Genomic DNA, 22173 nt, shown 5'->3' with positions numbered 1-22173 from the left:
ACCGTTTTCTTTTTTGATTTCGCTGCCATTTCCACGGGACTAACAACAATTCGTGGAGATAATTTTTTTCGGATATCTGTATCCTTCCTCTTCAATCTTAAAAAAAAAATTCATGGAGAAGTTACCAGGGCCGGAGAAAAAAAATGAAACGTCTCGATCCACGTCAGCGCTATCCGCGCGAGCTCGCTGTGTTGCGTATATTATATACGATATAATGGAGTTAAATTTCATTTGACGCTCTTCCACTTACCCACGCTATCCATTCTACGGAAATAGTTATTGAACCACCTTAGCCCTTCAGTATCCGTCCACTGGTCATCCTTTCTCGGAGTTATACATATCTGTTCTGAGAATTCCAGTACGGTTATGGTTTGTTGAGCAAACCTGTGCTGCAATTGGGTTTAATTCTATTTCACTCAGTTTGTGCTACGTGACTGATAGATTATCCTGCAATATGTTGGTGGCTCTGAAAAGGGCCGATATTCTCAGCGATGATTCGCAGGATAACGCTTAGTAGCCAACCTCTATTTGAAATTAATTCATAATTTTCGTCGAATCAAATTTTTCTGATGCGGAAAATAATTTTGTTTTGATGAGTTTATGAGATACTGGAATGACCGCATGTAATTTTAAAGTTCCACGAACTGTCAAGGCTTTATCGAATCGATTTTGTAAAATAGATTCTTCCGCTTGATGTTCTGCAGACGTACAGTACGCAAAAGATATGCTCCGAAAATAAGAACCTGCCCAATTATACAGATCCAGCGGTGTTTGGATAGGATCGGAATTGCCAATCAGTTGTAAACTCGTACGCGAAGCTATTCTCTTAACAGTTGCACCAACACCATCACACGGCCCTTTTCCATGTGATGTAGCAAAAAAATGCCATTCGGCTTCGCATTGAAAGTCTTCAGAGTGATGTGTTATGTTTATGAAATTCTTTTTGTTCTTATAGTGGGAAGCTGCTCCATCGGAGAAATAAATTATTTTTTCTATAGGAATCGAATTTTGAAACTTTTCTCTCATAAAGTTGATTAAATTTTTTTGAAAGAAATGAACCGCAACTGTATTATGTTCCAGATGCTCTGAAATCATCACGAAACTATAATGTCTCAACTGGTCGTCGGCGTAAATTTTATAGGAAACCACGATTGGATGAAAAGTCACCTGATTATTGGTCCAGTGAAACCCTTGCGTGGAATCTTGTACAAAAAATGCATAATTCTCAGCGAAATCGCATACTACTAAAAGTTCACCAACTCTGCAGATTTAGAAAAACCGATTTTTTTTATCCGGATAACGATCACGGAATAATCGATACAATTCTCTCAGATTATTCAACATCAGATGCTTCTGAACCGATATTTTTTCACCATTTCTTTCAACGGACACTGAAGGGCTAAGGTGGTTCAATAACTATTTCCGTAGAATGGATAAAGAATGGTAAGTGGAAGAGCGTCAAATGAAATTTAACTCCATTATATCGTATATAATATACGCAACACAGCGAGCTCGCGCGAGTAGCGCTGACGTGGATCGAGACGTTTCATTTTTTTTCTCCGGCCCTGGTAACTTCTCCATGAATTTTTGTTTTTTAGGATTGAAGAGGAAGGATACAGGTATCCGAAAAAAATTATCTCCACGAATTGTTGTTAGTCCCGCGGAAATGGCAGCGAAATCAAAAAAGAAAACGGTAAAAAAATATTGAAAGAAATGTTTTTTTCTTCAAATAAATTTTTGTTTTTCGAAGCGCATTCTTTTACCAACAGAATGATTGCAGGATCAGTCCGCTCCGATGTATACTTTCGGAGATATGAATTTTCAAACATAGCAGTGCAACAGTGGTATACAAAACTTTACATGGCTCTAACTCAGCCATTTTTGAAAAAATTTCAAAATCCTTGAACTTGTATTTTTTTTTCATAGTACTACGGATATTTCAAATGACGCAAAGATCCGTGACTTGACGGTTTTTTTTTGAGTGAAGTGACGTGGATCCGCTCATATGTCGAACGAAGAATGCCCTTAAAGTTATAGCCCTTAATATTAATATTAAATACTCGCCCAGGGCGTGAAAAGATTTCCCATATAAAATACACGTGAATCGAAGCGTTTTTTTCCATATCTCTACAACTCAGCGGAATTTTATGATATCACATTGGTCTTGGTCGCAATTTACGCAGAATTGAACGATCTTCGAAAGTGTCTAAAACGTCGTGAGTCTAACTTACACTGGTGAGATGGTACAGGTCACTATAGTTGATTTTTACCCAAAATTCTCCATTTTTCGCTGTTATCTCCGATATGATCAACTTTACCGAAAAAATGTAGAGAATAACTTTGTTGGAAATTCGGTTTCCTACAAGAAAGGTCCTATAGACCAAAATGCTCTGATTGATATTTCTGACCTGTACCATCTCACCAGTATAAGTTGGACTCACGACGTTTTTGACACTTTCGAAGATCGTTCATTCTGCGTAAATTGCGACCAAGACCAATGTGATATCATAAAATTCAGCTGAGTTGTAGAGATTTGAAAAAAAACGCTTCGATTCACGTGTATTTTATATGAGAAATCTTTTCACGCCCTGGGCGAGTACTTAATGTTAATATTAAGGGCTATAACTTTAAGGGCATTTTTCGTTCGACATATAGAACAAAATTTTCGATGGGGACTAAAAAAAAAAAATAGTCGTTCAAAAAAAATCGCCCTAATTTATACATTAAATTAATTCATTAATTGACAACATGGGAAAGGGGTAATAAAACTACTCGTACATGTCCATTTTTTAGGTTATTTATTGAAAGTTGATATCTAATGATCATAATGTGAATTCAATTTTAGAGATTACGGAGCAGAGTGAGCCGAAAATTCACTTTTTTTTTAATTCTTTCAGTAGTACTTATATAAGGATTGAAATACTTATGATGATAGTATACTTGGCTTAATATTGTTTGTAAAAATTGAGTACAAAAAAAACTTGTCGACTTATAATTTTTTTCCTTCGCACACATTTTTTTCTTAGCACAATAAACAATATTTTCGGTATTACTAGAAAAATTTAAAAAAAAAAGTGGATTTTTGGCCCACCCTAGAACGGAGAGTACTAGGCTAGAAAGTACTGCAAAGAATAGCGATTAAAATAAAATAGTTTTTTCCGTGAGAAAGGTTATATATCTAACCGTCAGAAAGGTTATTTTCGAGGGCTGGTCATATTCGTGAGAAAAAAACTGCTTTATTTTAATTGCCATTTTTTGGCTGACAATGAGTTTAGAAAAAGTAGTTGCTGTAAATGGTCTGGTGAAAGCCTGCTTCTGCTATCGGTCAAAATATGACCAGCCCTTGAAAATAACCTTTCCGACGGTACAGATGTGGCAACGAGAGGCAGGAACTTCCGTGCGACCGTAGTGAGAGTCGGATAAACCGATTTATAATGGTGTGACCAATAGTTCATTGGGTTTTCGTTTAATTTTGCGAGTGGTTGATTCAAGTAGTGCCTGAGATCAGTTGGCATTTCATCTTGGCATCGTTCCTCTTCTGATAGAACTTGAATTTTAAGAAGATCTTCGTGATGTGACCACAGGTTATTGGAATGAACTTTCCAAACATTCTCATCATATTCAGCACATCAATCTCTTTCATACATTTGGCAATATGATTGACCGCTTGGGAACATTGTACCAACTGTTTAAAATGCAATCGCTTAAATCGTAGATCTAGAATTGTTGAAATCGCCATCAAGCGATTTGCTTCTATGTTCCCGAATCTCTTCGAAATAATAGATTGAAGACGATTGATCAAAGTCAGCGCAGTTTGTGTATATGTTTTCGAGCGAAGTACCTGGACTTGTTGTTTTAAGCAATTGATTATAGGGATTATTTTACTGCTTGTGACGTATTGTTCCCCACATAATTCTCGTGTTACTGCTTCAATCGGTCGCAGTACTTCGAGGATTTCTTTCGCCAGTTGAAGATCAGTTGCAGTCAACATCGGAGGTGAGCCTGGAATATTCAACAAATTGGATCCAACCTTGTCGGATAAAAGATTAAATCGTTCTAGCATCGCGAAGGTTGAATTCCATCGTGTTTCAACACTTTGGATCAATTTCAGGTCACTGGCACCTCGCAGCCCATCAGCAGCAGTAGTGGATTGCTTGAAAAATCTACTTACGATGGTTTTAATCTTCGCACATAAAGTGTTGGCTTCCGAAAAATCCATCGTTTGCGTAGCAGTCAAATTCAGCGTGTGCGCGAAGTAGGGTAGATGTCTATTAGCCCCAAATCGATCAGTAACTGCTTTCACAATATTCGATGCATTGTCACTGACAAAGACAACTACCTTGGCCTCATCGATGTTCCATTCTTGCAAGCTAGCTTTTAACCATTTGCCGATAACGTCGGCCGTGTGTCGTTCTCGCATTTCCGTGACACCAATCATAGTAGATTGTAATTCTCCTCCGAATTCATAATGTGCAGTAACACCTAAGTAACTGACAGTATTGAGTGTATCTGTCCAGAGGTCAGCTGTGATAGAGAAGTAATCAATCGTTTCGAATTTATGTTTTTAGCATGTGGATAGATACTCGTACTTTTCCTCCATTCTTTTTGTGATCGATTTTCGGCCAGGTAAAGAGTACAGTGGCACAGTTATTTTCATGAGGTGCTGGAAACCTTCTTTTTCCACAGTTCTAAGCGGAAGATTATCTTTGGCAATCATAAATAATATGGCGTTCGTGACTTCTCCCGACTTTGAGCCTCCTCCTGAAAATATATCAATATTCAAATGTCATGCTTCGATATTCTTCAATTTTTGCAATTCTCACATGAAAATGCTCGTGAGAGTATGTAAACTTTTGATTCACGGTGTATTTTATTATTTATTATCTATCTATATACTATTATAGAAAGAGATAAAATTTGTTTGTTTGTATTTTGAAAGTTTTTAAACGAACAGTTGAAAAAATGACAAAGAGCTCGTGTGCGTTGTGCATCGAGATCGTCGGTTCTCGATGCACATGAGCTCTTTGTCATTTTTTCATTTCTATAACTTTCAAATAAATACTTACTTTGCATCCATACTCAATATCATTACTCGTTTATCGAATCCCTAGCTTACATACATTAATAAAATATGATAAAAGTTACGAAAAAACAATTGGTTTCTTAATTCTAGAAAAAAAATATCAAAATCAAAAATAATAAATTTTTATCCGAATGATTGAAGTCTCAATAACCGTATGAAACGAAATAACGGAATAACACAGAACTACAAACGACAACCGATGCAGAATGCAGATACAATGCAGATTATAAGAATCCTATACATACCGGAATATTGTATGTTCCAAGGCAAAGTAATTAGAATTTCTAATTTCCAACGGACAATAAACTTTGTCGTGGCGTGTGGCGTCGTGGTCGAAGGTCGAAGGTCAAAGGACCGTCAATCATTTAACGTTAAACTCGCATTACTCGCAAACGCAATAAACGCATGTGCGGCGTGCGCGCGAGCGCCATAGACAGGGGAAATATAGTATATGCTCTAAGGGACACATGCGGCCGTTTCGGCGCTGTTGTCAATTGCGCGCACTTCCTCTATAAGCATGGGAAATAATTACAAAAATATCATTTATGTATTTTGGTAACGGCGTCGATTCTTGGGTTAAAAGATCGATTCATACGAAAATCGACTAACAAAGAATCGATTCAAAAGATCGATCTTGTGGCCCAAAAAGATGGATCTTTGAAGAATCGATTCAGAATCGCCCATCCCTAAGCCCAGATGTCGCTTTGACAGGGTTGAAACTTACAAAAGCGGGCAAGTTTCAACCTCCTATTGGAAAGCTTAATCGGCTATTTAGTTTAACAAAATCGTCTAGGTAAATAACGGATAAGTAGCCTAAGTCTCTTAAATAAGCAACCACCGGTTTCATCATTTTAGTGAAAACGTATGGTGCAGTGTTCAGTCCAAAAGGCAGGCAAGTAAATTCATAAATCTGATTATTGAATATGAATCTTAGAAATTTTTTACTCGAATCTGCTATAGGGACGAAATAATAGGCATGCTACAGATCGATTGTCGTCATATAGCAGTTGTCTTTTAACAAAGGCTTTGCCATTCTACTATCTTCTAGTTTGAAACTTCCTGTCTGAATGTATTCATTGAGTTTTTTCAAGTTTAGAATGAATCGTTTTGAATTATCAGGTTTAGGCACTAAAAATATTTTTGAGATAAATTGACCTGATACGGCTGTGCATTTCTGGATCGCGCCTTTACTTAAGAGTTTGACTATGGCATTTGTCATCTGAGATTTCTCAGTTTTTGACCACTGCGGTTCCCTAGGAGGGTCCCTCTGCAGAGTAAAGTATTTGATTGGAATATTGTAACCTATAATCCATTGAAGCACAACCTCATCTGACGTGATGGTTTTCCATTCTTTTTTAAAATACTTCAACCTTCCGGCCGGGGTACTAACCTCTAGTGTAATTAACGGAAAGGTCGTTTCTTGTATGAGTGAGAACGCTGATCTGGTTTTTGTTGTCGCGTCGAATTGGTGAAAATATTTCTGCCCGCCCGACGTCCTGGGGCCCTTCTGGTTTTTTGTTTTCATAGCAATTGGTGTGATCTTAGGAATGGATTTGAGTTCTCTGCTTGAACGTAATAATGACTTAGCTGTCTTTAGCTGATCCTCAAAATTATCTCCAAAAAGAAACTCATTGATAGATATTGCATTCACCGCCTCTCTCACCGATGCATTAATGTTAGGGAGTTGTTATGGGCTGGGTTGGTTGATGACCAAACCACTCCCAAAAATATAACGCTTGGCTCGGACTAGTTCTTCCGGATGGTGAATTATTTGAATTTTGATGTCGTTTTCCCTCTTGGTTGAACCGACTTTGATAATAAAATGGTCACTTACCTTTTGCTAGTGACCGTTGATTCGGGCTATGTGGGCGGCTCTGCGTGTTCGGCCGGTGGTGAAATTGGTTAAAGTTACTGATCGCTTAATTTATATTAGGCGTTAAAGGTAATTAATTGTTCAACTCGCGATGTAAGTTTAACACACGATATTTGTTTATTCAATTAAGGTTTAAAGAAAAATTCTTATAATGATTTTGATTATAAAAGATGAAAGGTTTTAAATGTAAAGTCACGGAATTCCCTTTTAGCGCTTTAGTTTGTTAAGTTAAATAAAATAAAAGACCTTTTGAGTTTCTAACAGATTCTCTGGTCTGATTGATCTGCCTAAAACTGAGAGAACAAATTCTGTTGAAGACTGTCTGACAATTATGTAATGACTGCTTGACGAAACGGTAAGAACTGCTGAACTATGTCACGACTGACTGACGACTATGTCACAACTGTCTGACAACTATCCCACAACTGACTGACGACTATCCCACAACTGACTGTTCAGAAAACTGAGAATTGAGAATTAAGAAAAACTACTTCCTGATTGGTTCCCAGCATCTTTGAGAGAGCTGTCCAATAAGGAAGTATTGATAAGATTTTGAATTTCCCATTCGCTATTAACTACCCCCGCCCTTTGGGTACGGTGTAGCATGCAAAACTATCTTAACTAATCCCGCCTCTTCCATGAGTGCGGGTGGGAATTGCCGTGCTTGTTTTGGTACATGATAAAAAATATTCTACTGTATGTTCGGGATGACCCTGTCCAAACAGACACTTCAAAGATGGATATATGGATTTTAATCCGTTGCACGTGCGTGCCAGATTCTGCATACCTGGAAATATCGAGAAGCGATTTCCGGTCATCTGGTTACTCTTAGAGAGTTTGTATATTCTAGTCTGTTTAGATAAGGATTATCCCGTAACATTATTTAATGAGTAAGATTATTATAAGCTGGGGGTGGTTATTTCCCAGAGCCGTAAAAAGTGATAAAGAAAGCCGTATGCATACAATGCATACGGAGACTCAAAAACATGACATATAAATGAATTTAATCGAAACTGAAATAAAACTAATGAGTAGGGGCAGAGGGCATCGAGGATGTGACAGAGTATCAGGTTCTTCCTTATTTGTGATTCCTCATGCTGTAAGTCCATCAGGAGTCTGCCGGTATCGCTGAGGTGTTCAAGCAATACAAGGTTTTCTACTGATTTTTCATTCAAAATTAGGGTGATCGATTGTCCCAGGGCGGAGATGCAAGACGATATGCATTCTCATTTTGAAATAATGCGTTCGTCTCTTTTAATAATTGACTCCTGTAGAGATGCCTTAATTTCCGGGTTGAGCTTTGGTGGGTCGGCTATCGTGAGATTTACTGGGCAAGGATATTTGTTCATGAGGCGGACCCTTTCCTTTTTTGGAAGGCCTTTTTCTATAATTTCCTTCCAGCGTATGGCCAGATCTTTTTGTATGTCCGGTGCGAAGGACTTGTCTACAGGCAGGCGGTCACCCATTATTTCTAAAACTCTATCATCTAATTTTTCTTCGATAAGTGCTTCAGTTAGTATTTGTGTCTCTGTTGAGTTCTCTACGTCTGGAAGTGAAGGAAGATTCTTATCCTCGGTTGTGTCAACCCTAACCCTCGTCGTGGTGGATGTGGAGCTCTGGTTCGGAGGCAATGCATTATTCAACAACGTCTTCGTGGTATCTTTGGGGTCAGGTACGGCAGTTGCCAATCCCTGCGTTGTTGGTTCCACATTATCCTTACCTCCTTCCCCATCGTCTCCCATAACATCCCTGTCCTCAGACTGCACCAATGTGGATGATTGATATCCTGTTGAAAGAGTGAGGCAACTGAATTTCTTTCAGGATTGTGACGTCCCGATGCCGTCGATCGTCGAAACAAACTAAGTAGAGTGTTTTGCAGAAGGCACAACACCCGAACATCAGCAACACGCGTTTGGAGCCCTGATTTTTGGTAGAGGACCCGGGCCCCCGCTACGGACAAGTACTGAATGGAGGAATGGACTTGTGCCGCGAGTGTTTGAGATGTTAAATGATATAGTTCTTACCCTTGATCGATGTGAGCTGGGTTTGATCCCTATCCTTCCCTGGACCCTGATGTAATACGGATTTCAGTGAATGGGGATCTCAGGAGGAACACAACTCACAAACACTTGATGATTTAACAGTACCAAAATGACTATATATATTGTTACAATCCTTTGTAATAGGTACACAATTAAAATATAATGTTTTAAATCTAATAATTATCACTACTGGTCGAGGTTATATTGAAGTTGATTTTTGAGGTGAAGCTAACGGTTGAGAGTAACAGTAAGTAAATAAGTTTAAATGTAATTGGACAATAAGAAGTTAGTTTTTTCGCAAGCGACTGAACTCGTCGAACGTTGGATAAAAAGTGTGATTATTTTTTAATGTGACTGAACAGTTTGAAAGCTTAACCGAAAGTTATTATTTTTTAACGTGACTGAACAGTTTGAAAGCTAAACAGAAAGTGATTTTTGCCGCGATGCAGCTGACCGCTCCGGCCGCTGCAAGGTGGCTGTGCGCTTGCGCGATTTTTCTCTCTGCTGGCTGACGATGGTCACATGGGCCCTTTGGTCATGCCAGAGTTATTTATTGTTTAGTCTATGTTCCTATCACTCTGATGAACGGTGGCCCGACTCTGGGCTGTGCAGGGAACCCAATATTTAAACATCTATAGAGTGTTATATCTTCAACTGCGCCATCCTCAACCCAAAGTACTGTATAGTACCACCCACCAAGTGTGGGAGTATAGAGGTAATGAAAGATATAGCGACCATTCGCAGAACTCGGCATTGAGTTGATTATTAATTTTGGTTTGTGATTTCCTTCTGGTTTGGCGTGCCCATTTGAAGATAACCTTTAAGGCTTCTTACTAATTATATTTATATAGTGAATAATATAAAATCAGGTTGTAATGGAATATAAGAAAATATAATCTTTTGTATTTATGTGTTAATCTAGGTATTATAAAGAAGGAAGAGAACAGCAGTTTAAAGATATATAGGCAAATTTGTATAGAGGCAATTTTCATTAAGCGGACGTCTCTCACGGGGACGTCACACCCCCCTCCTTATTTTAGGAAATAAGAATTTATTTCCAGGAAAGGATCTTTTTTATACTAAGTTAAGATCCTTTGCTCGCTGCTGTGCTCTTTCTTCAGTTTTTTTTATTCTAAGTCATAGTTAAATTTTTCAGGAGTTGGTTTTGACTGTGACGGGTCTGGTGTAGTTGTTTTTGCAGATGATGTCCCAATTCCTCATCGTCAGTTCGTCTGGAGTCGCCTCGTTGTCTGCTCATGTGTAGTAACAGATGAGTTACAGCGTCCCAGAAGGTAGCCAGCAGGTGTTCACTCCAACCGTAGACGGAGTGGATAGTGTATCCATGTATGCAGTTGTCAAGTAGAAATTTGAATAGGCACCAAACAGCCCATATTCCCCATATTTCTCATTTGAAACTTCCGAACGTCATGAAACTGGCGTATAATTTCTTTCTAGTTGATTCAGCTACTTTAGTGAGAGCTTGGTCGTCCATCAGGTTGTACATGTTAATGGTACCGGAGGTTATTGTCTCTTCTCGGGCTCCTCGTGTTATGGCGTCCAGGACGGCTGGTTTCTCAGCAGGGAACATGATGTGATCGCGGAGTTTTTCAAGCTCTTCGTTCGTGTAGATTCCGCTTGAGCCCAATGGTCCCGCACTGGAATATTTCCATGTTATTGCTGTCAGTGGTTTCAGCTGTTGTGGTTCTCTAGCTTCTGTGGCTCTTGGTAGAAATTTTTACCATGTGTCATCTACTCGAAACATTGGCGGTACTATTTCGTTACAAACGCGACGTGTTCCAACTCTTACTAAGATTCTTGACTTAGGTTTCAAGAACATGGATTCGTTTTTGTGTGTTACTGGCAGGTCGTTGTAGCATTCTGTTGTTTTTCGAAAGTCAACTTCGATTGGTATGCATTTCATTACGTAGATCACCTCGCCGGAGACCGTTGCGAAATACCCTGGTCCCTTCATGAAATTGTATGCAAAGTTGTCTGGTGAGATTTCGGCTAGGTTTAGTGCATTCTTGAGGACTTGCTGTTCCAATCGGCATTTTTGTTCAATTACGTTGTGGTAAAGTTGAGTTACTTGTGTTTTAATATGTTTTTCAACATATATGAATTTTGAATTAACGTATGAGAAGATGTCGATGTTTGCTATTGCCAAATGCGTTTTCTTTTTAAATACTTCTTGTGGCGAGGTTTCAAATATAAATAGCCTCGGATGTTCCGTATTAATAATCTTGTAACCACAGACACTTGTCCTTGTTTTCTCCATTAATGCAAAAGTCGTGTCGTCGGTTTGTAAGGAGTAAACCGTAGGTGAATCGGTTGCGTTGGTTTTGTCTGCGTTACCGGTGTACAGCACGTCGTATTTGTCCAGTTTACACTCGTCTATGGGGGTATTGGTCCAGTAGCTGTAACCTCCATCGTCGTCTATGCAAGATCCTTCGTTAAACTGGCAAGTTGTTCCGCTCCGCAAAATGATTTGGTTTTTATTAATTTTTACATTCGCCGAATATGATTTTATCGTAATTTTGATTATGGCCTGGACCACTGCGTTGTCCCATTGGCCATATCCATCGTTGTAGTACTCTCCTTCGCACGAGCCGTCTGATTTAAGTCGGCCAGCTAAGGTGACATCACGAGTGGTTGTAGTATTGGAAGCTATTTCTACCAGGTGAATTCTCGGGGTGAGGGTCAGAGTTCCCGTTTGGTGTAGCTGGGTGCAGGCTTCCCTGGTCGTTCTTGATAAATAGGCTTTTCTCCCTCCTTCAGTGACGGAGTTGTGGGAGAACATTCCGCATCAGTATATGATCCTGTTGATTTCTACCTTACACTGCAACACGTCCGCTAACTTGTATTCTGTCAGTTGAAGGAGTTGGATGTAGGTCCGTTGTGTATCCGTCCTCTGGTCTTCGAGGTTACAGTCCTCGATGTCGAGGAGGTTGATTGTTGTGACGTTTAGTGCAGCTCTGCCACAATCATAACCTATTAAGGCTAGGGCTGTATTCATCCACAGGGTCAGGACAGTCATGATGTTTAATGTCCTCATAGTTCCCTGTAATGATTATCTGATTACTTTCTTCATATTATTATCTGGATTGAATTGATTACAGCCCTAGTTGTAATACTTACTCTTTATTTAAAAGTTTACATTTTTAAGTTGTAATGTTTCTGCTAATGACCGGCGGGGTTGATTTTAGTATTTATAATTGAAAATCGACTCTATACGGAATGCTTGCGGTATGTTTAAGATATTGATTTTCCACCACATATTTCGAGACTATCCCGTCCAAACCTCTACCGATGTACGTGTAATGGTCGTTTGTTCCGGACAGGAGAAAGACGAAAAGTAGAAGTTCGTCTGGATATTCCAAGCATGCGTTTATAATTTTGTCTGACATATCACCGCAGTTCGTGACGACACATTGCCAGGTCAAATATTCCCCCTCGGGGAAATCTACAGATCTAGCCATTAGCACTTACCTTTTTTTGAAGGGTTGGCTACTAAGGTAATTAACATAGAAGGTAACTTTGTACATATTTATTTTAATAAAGGGTGCGGTTCCCGGGACCCATCTCGATCCTTGGCAGAAACATTACTTTAATCTTGTCCTCGCCTGGTGCGGGCAACTTCATCTCGAATGTGTATTTGTATGTCTGTAAATCAAAGTCTTTGAGTTAATTCCTCAATGAGTTTGGTTCCTTTCGGAGTGTAGTTTGGTTAACATTGGTTTTATAGGTTTTTACAACGTAACATTGTGATGAATTTATCTTTTGTCATGATAAAGTTTATGATTGCTCCTTGCTTGAGCAAGGTTTGTGCCTGCATGGGGTTCATATCTCATGCAGTTTCTCACACAAGTGATCAAGTATTCTTCGTACGTCCTGTTGAATATTGGCTTGTACGGAGAATGCCTGGTACTTTTGTGGATATTTGTATTATACTTGAAGAGACATATTAAGTTCCATCCCTTTATCTTTATCGGATTCATCATTCATGTATTTTTTTGAGAAATTCGAAATTTTACTTTGTTTTGAAATTAGTAGTTAATTTTTTTTTTTTCTTTTTTTTTTTGTTTTGTTTCGCGTTCTGCTAACCCAGCCTTTTCTGTTTTGGTGGATCTGATTTTGCTGCGCGCAACGCTATCTCCCGGTTTACTATATTCAATTCGCGCTCTTTAAGCTCTTGCTCGAATAGCTATACTTCTAATTCTTCGTCTAAGACGAGTTCTCCTACTGCCGTAGCTGCTGATAATTCTTGAGGGTTGGGGCTCGGCCCGCTGATACCTTCTTGTATTGCTTTGAATTGATCGTATTTTTTCCTTTCTTTTTTTTTATTGTAATTTTTTTATTTATTTATTTATAATTATTATTATTATTTTTTATTTTATTTTTTTTGCTAATAATTCTGCGTTTAAAAATGATTTCTCCGTAGTCAACAGGAATGGAAATTATTGATTTAACTGACACTTGATAAGCTGGGAGGGATCTCCCTGTCTTCCTAACCCTTTCTCTTTTTTTTTTTTTTTTTATTCTGTAAATTTTGAATAACCTCAATTTCTGATCTGTTTCGGCTAACCTTCAACGAAGTTCACAGATTTTTGCCCTTTCTTGGTCTAACCGCGGTTCGTTCTGTAAGAGATATCGGCCCGACGCTTCGTTAGTACCTAAGTATTCATTAGCATGGGGGTTCTGCTGCCCTTTCAATGCTAGATATAAATTGTTGGCATGGGGGTTCTGCTGCCCTTTCAATGCCGAATTGCCTGCCGTGCCTTCTGTGGGCTTCGCAGGTTGCTGTGCGTCTTGTACAGAGTCCTCGTGTGGGTTGCTCTGCTGCGCTTGTGTATTTTTTGTTCTGTCTTTCCGACTCTTGGGCTTCTAATTCTGCTAACCTCGCTAGTTTCTGCTAAACATCTTCACCTAAGGCCACTAACCTATTGGATTCTAATTCCCCTTTTTTTTTTATTTCTATTTCCTGCTGTTGTAATTTTCTGCTTAATCTGATAACTTTTTGGTTTCTTGAGATTTAAAATTTTGATAACACTTACTTTGGCCCCAGTATCTAGCATTATTGGAACCTGCTCTACAATATCTTTTGATTCTAACATAACCATTGGTATATTCCCTTTTAGGTGGAGGCAGACGGATTTGAAGTTTCCGCCGTCTCCGTTTCCAGAGCATTGGCCTGAGCTGCTCGAAGACTGCTCCCCGCCCCCGTGGGCCCTGCCCCGTTTCCTTGATTCGACCTTGAGTTCTCATGGTACTTGCGTATTCTACATTCTTCCCAAGCGTGCCCTAGTTTCTTGCAATATTTGCAATACGGGAGGTTTGAGTTGACATTTCTATTTTCGTTGTCTTTACGTCGATTATTATTTTTATTGTAAAAAAATCTTCGGTTGCATGATTGGTACGTTTGCAAATCGCGCAAGATTCCCCGTTCTCGTTGGGTTTTTCGCTCGGCGGTTTTCTTATTAATCTACAGTTTTCTGATCTGTGATTAGTCTGTTTGCAATGTTTGCAAGGTTCGCGTTTTTCGCCATCCGGTTTTCCTGATTCGCGAGTTTTGAATCTTTCTTTGTCTTGCTCAAGTTTTTTATCAATATCTATTGCTCGTTCATACGCGGTTTTTAAGGTAGGACATCCCTTGATTAATATCGCGTTTCTGTATTCAGTTGGCAAGCCTCCTATAAAGGCTTCGCATATTTCATCATCTAATTCTTTCGATTCATTGTCGTTGAGCTTTTCATTTTTTCGGCGTTCGCTTTCTACCAATCCGGTCTTTATGTCGCGGGTTCTCGATATATAATCTAAGATGTGTTCGTCGGAAAATTTGTATAGACGGCCAAGTTCCCCTCGATAATGATTCGCGGAGCGAGTAGGCGCGAATACCTCTGACAGTTTGTCTAAAAGTTGTTGTAAAGTTGTAAAATTTTCTTCTTCGATGACTGCATAGGCGCGATCGGTCAGTTTACTCCGAATTAGTCTCGTAAGGTAACCTTCCAGGCTCGGCGATACCATTTCTAATGCGCGTTTGCAGCTTCGATTGAATTGTAAAACTGTTATATTTTTCCGTCGAATTTCGGCACTACTGCGAGCGCGTCTTTTACGGATATTGACTGCTCGGTCAATGATAAAGTTGGAACGTTTATATTTTGATTGATTGCTTTTGAAACTCGATAATTCTCGTAATTTTGGTTTTCGTTATTCTTTTGTTGAAATTGAGCTAACTCGTTTTTGACAGCTAGTTCTCTTGTTTTTAGTTCTTCTTCTCTGCGGGCTAAATCTAATTCCCTTTTGTTTCGCGGATTAAACTTTATACGCTCTAACTCTTTTACCTGTGCTTCTAATTGCAGTTCACGTTTTTTAAGCTCGCGTTCCTTTTGACGGATTTCGAAGTCGTCGTCTAATCGAAGATACTCGGGTGCGCCGTGAGTGCCCAGCTCTTGTGGCTGTAGGTCTTCTCCGCTTGCTCCACCTCTTAGTTCTTTTAATTTTTCGCGCGCCTCTTTGTCTGTCTTTTGAAATTTGAACTCTTTAATCGTTTCTTTTGCTTTCTGCCTTTTTAGTTCTGATTCGCGTTGTTGTAACTCGCGTTCGCGTTGTCGTAACTCACGTTCGCGTTGTCGGATTTCAAAATCATCGTCCAAAACCAGGTATTGGGGTGCGTCGGGTGCGCCTAGCTCTTGTGGCTTTAGGTCGGAACCGCTCGTCGCTACACCTCGCAATTCTTTCAATTTCGCACGCATTTCTTTCTCCGTTTCACGAAATATGAGTTCCTTCGCAAGAACTTCGGCTTCAGTATTGATTTTTTCTTCCTTAGTCTGCACAGACGTGTCTGATATAATTGAAGCGCGATCGTAGTCTACACTTTTGCTGTTTATCTGATTCGCGCGCGGAGCGTCGGCGAGCTTTCTTACGCTAGCGCTCGGACCGTCGGCAAATTTCTCCGTGTCACTCGTTGGTTTCGATGCTTCCGCAATCTTTTCTATCTGACTTCTTTTTCTTCAATTTATTTTTTAGATATATTATCTCCGCTTCTACCTGTATCGCTTCGCTACATTGATTCATTACCGGATCGGGACTTACCTCTGTGTCGGCTTCTGTGGCTCTTATTTGGGACTCGTTCGCGATCTTATCGGTAATGTCTAAGCTTTTCGCGATTAAAGGCTTTAGCTTCTGATCTATTTCTATTTTATTCTGGCGTAATTCGCTGATTTTTGGTTTTCCCTGGTCTAGCCGCGGTTCGCTCTCTTTTGTGTCGTCCGTCGCTTCGCTAGATCCTAAGTTACCCTGTTTTTTTGATTCTTTTTTCAGGTTTTGAGTTCCTGATTTTATTTCTGGTATGTCTATTTTTGACTCTACCTGTTGATCATTGACGTCTGATGCCGGGTTTTCTTTGTTTCCCGACTGCGCTTGTAAAATTGACTTGGAATCTGTTTTTTCCCGAGTCTCAAGTTCTGCTAGCCTAGCAAGTATTTGATCCATTTTCTTGCTAACTGATTCTATACTTGATTCTGATTCTTTATCCTTTTGATTTTTATCTCGCGCAGGCTTATCTTGTATTTCCTGCTGCGTTTCTGGATTTGAGTTTAAAATTGTTTTTTCTCTGATTTCTAACTCTTTTTGTCTGCGCTCAATCTCCGCTTCTTGTGCCCGGAGATTTTCGCTTATTTGTTGTGACTTTCTATCTAGCTCTAATTTTCGTTGTTCAATCGCTTCCTGTTCTAATCTAAGTCTTTTCTCTTTATTTTTCACTTCTTCACGCAAAAATTCCACGTCAGCCTCTGTGTATTTTAATTAACGATTAAACGAACTTACCTAAGTGAAGTTCTATCGTGATTGTATGAGCGCCTCTTCCGAAGAGATCAAAATGTAGTACCCCTCACTTTCCACAGTGTCGCCACAAAGTTTTAAAGCAAAACTTTTTTCCCTATGAGTCCCTATGCTCTCGGCACGCCTGCGCTGTTGGCTATCCTCATTCTTTTAAAGTTCTGCCTAAGCCGTAACTGAAATAAATTTGGGTATCTCTTACGAGATTAATGGGTGGGTGGGACTGATCTCTTCGGAAGAGGCGCTCATACAATCACGATAGAACTTCACTTAGGTAAGTTCGTTTAATCGTTAATTGTATTTCGCGCCTCTTCCTTCAGAGATCAAAATGTAGCTGTTTAAAGCGAGTTACGGCTGATGAAAAAACTGTTATATTTTATTTTGAAACATTTGAAGTTTTATAACAGTTGAAACAAAAAAAAAAAAAACGCAAGAATGCAAGAATACGCATATAATTTTATGCGCTGCATATTTAAAACAAAAACAAAAAAACAAGGTAACATACAAACGAATGACCTTAATCTCTATTACCGAGAATGCCCTCAGCAAATTGGACTTCGTCCGGCAAAACCTCTCGATCATAAAATCGACCAAAGGTCGCGGACTCCTGTGTCCAACCTGCCGTTTTTCGTATTAAATCAACGCTTACACCAGCCCGTTTCGCTGCTGACGTGGCGGCGTGACGCGTACTGTACGCGGTAAAAACGTTAACATCCACGCCGCTTATTGACAAAGTCTTTTTAACCCAACGAGATAACGTCTGCGACGTAACCGCCTTATGCGGTTTTTTGAACGAAATAAAAAGACTCCAAATCGCGTTGCGCAGATCTTTCGTTCTGTTTAAGTAACTTTCAAGAGCTGACGCTATACACAGAGATCTGTCTTCTGTGAAAAACGGTAAGCGCAATACCGGCTGCTTTTTATTCGGAGCCGAAGTTTTTATTCGGTCCGGAATCTTTATCTCGTAAGATTTCTCGTCAATTTTTCGGATATTACGAATATCTATTAATGCAAAAGTTTGCAGCCGATGACCGGTCATTAACGCTAATAATGTAACTAGTTTCATAGAAAGTTTCTCCATTGAAATGTTTTCATTCGACCCCCAGCTTGAAAATAAACGTAACACGATTTTTGGGTCCCACGTCGAATCGTAACGTGGAGCAGAAGGCCTCAATTTTGAAACCCCTTTAAAGAACCGTGTTACCCTCTCATCTTCTCCCAAATTCGAGCCCAGAATGAGCGAAAGCGCTGATCGATAACAATTGAGCGATCCATATGAGGCGTTATTTTGAAATTCTTTTGTGAGAAAAGACAAAACGTCCATTGGCGAGCCCCTTAATGGATTGACACCGGTGGTTGCACAGAAACGCCACCATTTTTTCAACCCACAATCGTATTGCCGGATAGTTGCGTCTGTTAGAGACGCAATGAGAATGTCGATTGACTCCGGTGGGGCTTGTCTCAAGATGAACGCTTCCCTGATAGCATGCCGGCAACCAGTGTAAGTTGCTTCGACAGCGGGTGAGGGTTCCTGTTGGAAGAATGCAACAGATTAGCATTTGGTTTGAGAAAAACAAGATCGCCAATAACTAGCGAGGAAAAAAGGGGAAACCAAGGTTGGCCCTCCCAATACGGTACAACCACAATTCCCTCTGCGCGATCCTGGCAAATTTTTCGCAAAACTCTCGAAATGATTGAGAATGGCGGAAACGCGTAAAAAAACCATTGATTCCATTCTACGGTAAAAGCATCGATCGCGAATGACTCGGGATCTCGGCGCCATGAGATATATCGCTCGCATTTCGTATTTGTTCGTGAGGCAAACAGGTCGATTCTCGGCTTGCCAAACGCTCTTACTATTTTTCGAAACGCATAATCCGCGAGTTCGAATTCCGTTTCCGGCTGTAATTTTCGCGACTCGTAATCCGCTTCTATATTTTCTTCCGATGCAATGTATCCCGCAACAATCCAAATATCCCTGGCTTCGCACCAATCCCATATTTGTTTTGTTATATCGCTAAGATTATCGAACCGGCTGTCCCGCATACGATTTATGTAAGCTATTGCGGTGGTGTTGTCGATACGAAGGAGCACGTTGCATTGTTTTTTATGGCTTAAAAAACATTTTAGTCCGAAGAATGCGGCTACCAACTCGAGATGATTAATGTGGAACTTCAAATCATCCGTGCTCCAGTGTCCGTTCGCCCGTCGACCTTCGCAAGCTGCCCCCCATCCTGTGCGCGAAGCATCGGTATAAATCTCGTAATCGAATACTGGCTCATTCAAAGGAGCACTGGCTGAGACTATATTTCGCGTCCACCACTCGATATCCTCTTTTAATTCCTCCGGAATAATCATAGTCATGTCATAATTATTATTATTTTCTTCGAGTGCTAATAACCTGACTTTTTCGAACCGCCTCATATGTATCATGCCATATTTTATCGCGGGACAGCACGAGCCAAGAGTACCGATGCAGGATGCGAACTCACGAATCGAGCATCTTTTAATTTTTCCAAATTTTTTCAATAGATCGAGAGATCTTTGAATCTTGTCTTCGGGCAATTCGATCGTCACCTTCGCCGAGTCGAAAATAAGTCCTAGATATTTGCATCGTTTTGCGGGAATCCTACGACATTTTTTCTCATTGACTATGAACCCGAGTTCCTCTAGAATAGCTGTCATAGCTCGAAAATTTTTTGCGCAATCTTCGTATGATTTTCCGATAAGCAAAATATCATCTAAGTAGAAGACGGACCTAAAACCTTGTTTTCTTAGATACGCGGCCACTGGCTTGAGTATTTTTGTAAATACGAAAGGCGCGACGTTTAAACCGAACGGTAAGCAATTAAATTCGTAATATACGCCATTATATTGGAACCGTAAAAACCTTCGAAAACTCTTTTCTATCGATACGAGGTAATACGCGTCCCTAATATCGATCGACGCCATAAAACACTCCGGCTCAATTAGCGACTTCGCCACTCGCCAATCTTCTATTTTAAAATGTTCCGCATTTATGAACTCGTTAAGTTTTTTGAGGTTCAATATAAACCTTTGCGTACCGTCGGGCTTTGGCACTAAAAAAATGTTTGATAGGAACTGGTCCGAGGACGGAATAACCTTCTGTATCGCGCCCTTTTTTAACAATTTTTCTATCTCGCATGCGATCGCCAATTTTTCGTTATTTGACCAATCCGTTTTTTCCGAGATTTTTCCCTGCACAGGAAGTGACGTAAAAGGAATTTTGAATCCTCTGATCCATTCATGAATTACAGGATCAGCCGATACTTTTGACCATGCTTGATTAAAAAACCGCAATCGGCCCGCAGTTTTACCTACGTTGGGAAGTATCGGCGTCTGTCCGAGAACCGCGTCCTCCGAGGATACGTTTTCTTCGGCCTCGAGCTGAATTTGTCGTTCGCCGGTCTTTTTGGCCCGCTCGACGTCCAATTCTTCTTGCGCGTCAACTGACGCTGCGCCGGCGGGCCTCTCTGGTTTTTTGAGTCCTTGGGTTTTGATGTTTTTTCTTGAACCAGGTCCTTCGATGCACGCTCGATCGTCTTCGCAGTCTTGATTTTTTCTTCCAGGTTCGCCCCGAACAGGAAACCGTCGACTGTCGAGCACGTCAAGATTTCTCTCACGGACGAGTTGAGATTTGCGAGGATCAAGCTTCTACGAATTTCTGATTCCTCCCTCTGGAGAAACGCCAGGAGTCTTCCTGTGTCACTCAGAATTTCTAGCAACTCGAGTTTTTCTTGACGATCCGATTTTAGCGTAATGGAGATCGCTTTTCCCATGGCTGCCATACAGGAAGCAATGCGCTCCTGTTTCTCGGTGATACGCTTGTCCCTTGTTTTGACGTTATCTTGTACCGCGGCAATGACCTCCGAGTTCAACACCGGAGCAGCTATGAACCCACAGTTTTCCGGAATATTATATTTCTCCACGAGGTTCTTGTTTTCCTCCTTGGAAAGCCCTTTTTTGAATATTTCCATCCAACGAATAACGATGTCCTTGTGCAATGAAGGGGCCTTCTTCTGGTCTGGTTCCAAACGTGGCCCAAGTACGTTTAATACGTCCTCTTGAAGGTCAGTTTCATGCTCGGGTTGTTTCTGAATGTCTTGATCGGTCAAGCTCGCCTGCTGTTCGGTGCTGACCGGGACCGTTGTTTCAGGTGCCGATGGACCCGCTGGCAACTTTTCATTAACGATTACCACCTCGTTATTTTTCTGAGTCTGTATCTGAGACTCCTCTCGCTCTTCCTCCGACTCCTGCAGAGATTGTTGCGAACCATTGTCAAATTCTCTCGAGCGACTACGCCCTGCGTGACGAGAATGACCGAGCGACTACGCTCTGAGCGACGAGCGTGACGTGAGCGGCTGCTCGAACGTCGTGATCGACCCACAGAATATCGCGAGCGATTACGAGACCGACTGCGACGATCTGATTGTCGTCTGCATTCGCCGTCCCTCCTGTGACGCGTTCGAGAGCGATCTCGACGACGCGGCGAACTCGATCTATAACCTAAAGGGTAAACGAGCATATAATGCCAATACTTGGTTTTTCATCATTTTTAAATTGTTCAATTTTTCATCAAATGAAAATGTCTATATCCGAGGGTCAGACCCATGGAGACTGAACAATGTATGTTGCATTCCTTCGTCAAACGAAGGCGTGCGCCTCGGTCAGACCGAAGGCACGCGGCCGAGCGATCAGATCGCTGGCACAACAACTATAGGGAGCCCGACCAACAAATCCTTGTCAGTAACTGATCTTTCAGAAAGAGTCAATTCTCGTGGCGTCCCCCACGCCAAGCACGTAGAGGTTATGTTCGCCTCCAACTTACGTTTGTTATATCTCCGGTCGATATTCGTCACTATTTCTTTCAGTCTCTCAACTAAATCTTCATTTTTCTTCTCCTCCTTCGATGCCGAATGATCGTGGTTCCTCTTCTTTCCCATTTTTCCTGAATTTTCTGCGTTTTTATTTATATTTCGCGTGTGACGACGCTGACACAAAGCGAAAGAATGAGGATAGCCAACAGCGCAGGCGTGCCGAGAGCATAGGGACTCATAGGGAAAAAAGTTTTGCTTTAAAACTTTGTGGCGACACTGTGGAAAGTGAGGGGTACTACATTTTGATCTCTGAAGGAAGAGGCGCGAAATACAATTGTGTGTTACAATCAGCTGACGCAGTTCCCTCACTGTCTTTTTTGCTAGCATTTCTAGTTTCCATAGGCATCTTGAATAACTATAGAATTCACTGCTTGGCACTTGAGAGGTCTGTATTTTGTACCGTCACGAGCTATCTTCGGTCCCCGCGAAATTTCCTTTTTTGTT

General features: G+C 40.6%; 2 protein-coding genes across 2 annotated transcripts; both read right to left on the bottom strand.

Moving 5' to 3' along the window:
- Window positions 1-15060: 15060 nt before the first annotated feature.
- LOC124411355 (calponin homology domain-containing protein DDB_G0272472-like) lies at window positions 15061-17545 on the bottom strand. Its single transcript, XM_046890448.1, has 5 exons — window positions 17481-17545; window positions 17337-17438; window positions 16820-16854; window positions 16043-16785; window positions 15061-15990 (listed from the first exon to the last, which is right to left on the bottom strand). The coding sequence occupies exons 1-5, from the start codon at window positions 17543-17545 to the stop codon at window positions 15061-15063; spliced, it is 1875 nt and encodes a 624-aa protein (XP_046746404.1).
- A 135-nt stretch (window positions 17546-17680) lies between these two features.
- Window positions 17681-21795, bottom strand: LOC124411354. Its single transcript, XM_046890447.1, has 4 exons — window positions 21568-21795; window positions 21224-21358; window positions 20371-21180; window positions 17681-17707 (listed from the first exon to the last, which is right to left on the bottom strand). The coding sequence occupies exons 1-4, from the start codon at window positions 21793-21795 to the stop codon at window positions 17696-17698; spliced, it is 1185 nt and encodes a 394-aa protein (XP_046746403.1). The 3' UTR covers window positions 17681-17695.
- Between the last annotated feature and the right edge of the window lie 378 nt (window positions 21796-22173).

Source organism: Diprion similis, chromosome 10 (genome assembly GCF_021155765.1).
Source record: "Diprion similis isolate iyDipSimi1 chromosome 10, iyDipSimi1.1, whole genome shotgun sequence".
Taxonomy (NCBI): Eukaryota; Metazoa; Arthropoda; class Insecta; order Hymenoptera; family Diprionidae; genus Diprion; species Diprion similis.
The sequence above is the reverse complement of the archived record's forward strand: the minus strand, read 5'-3'. Positions and strand labels throughout refer to the sequence as shown.

Bases quoted from the DNA above. Each gene is read 5' to 3' on its own strand.
- LOC124411355 (XM_046890448.1), bottom strand. From the start codon at position 17,545: ATGTTAACGTTTTTACCGCGTACAGTACGCGTCACGCCGCCACGTCAG. The intron at 17,439-17,480 runs GTAAGCGTTGAT...GGTTGGACACAG, and splicing joins CAGCAGCGAAACGGGCTGGT to GAGTCCGCGACCTTTGGTCG. The intron at 16,786-16,819 runs GTAAGTTCGTTT...TAAAATACACAG, and splicing joins CACGATAGAACTTCACTTAG to AGGCTGACGTGGAATTTTTG.
- LOC124411354 (XM_046890447.1), bottom strand. From the start codon at position 21,795: ATGGGAAAGAAGAGGAACCACGATCATTCGGCATCGAAGGAGGAGAAG. The intron at 21,359-21,567 runs GTTGTTGTGCCA...TTTACCCTTTAG, and splicing joins TGTTGGTCGGGCTCCCTATA to GTTATAGATCGAGTTCGCCG. The intron at 21,181-21,223 runs GTTCGAGCAGCC...CTCAGAGCGTAG, and splicing joins TTCTGTGGGTCGATCACGAC to TCGCTCGGTCATTCTCGTCA.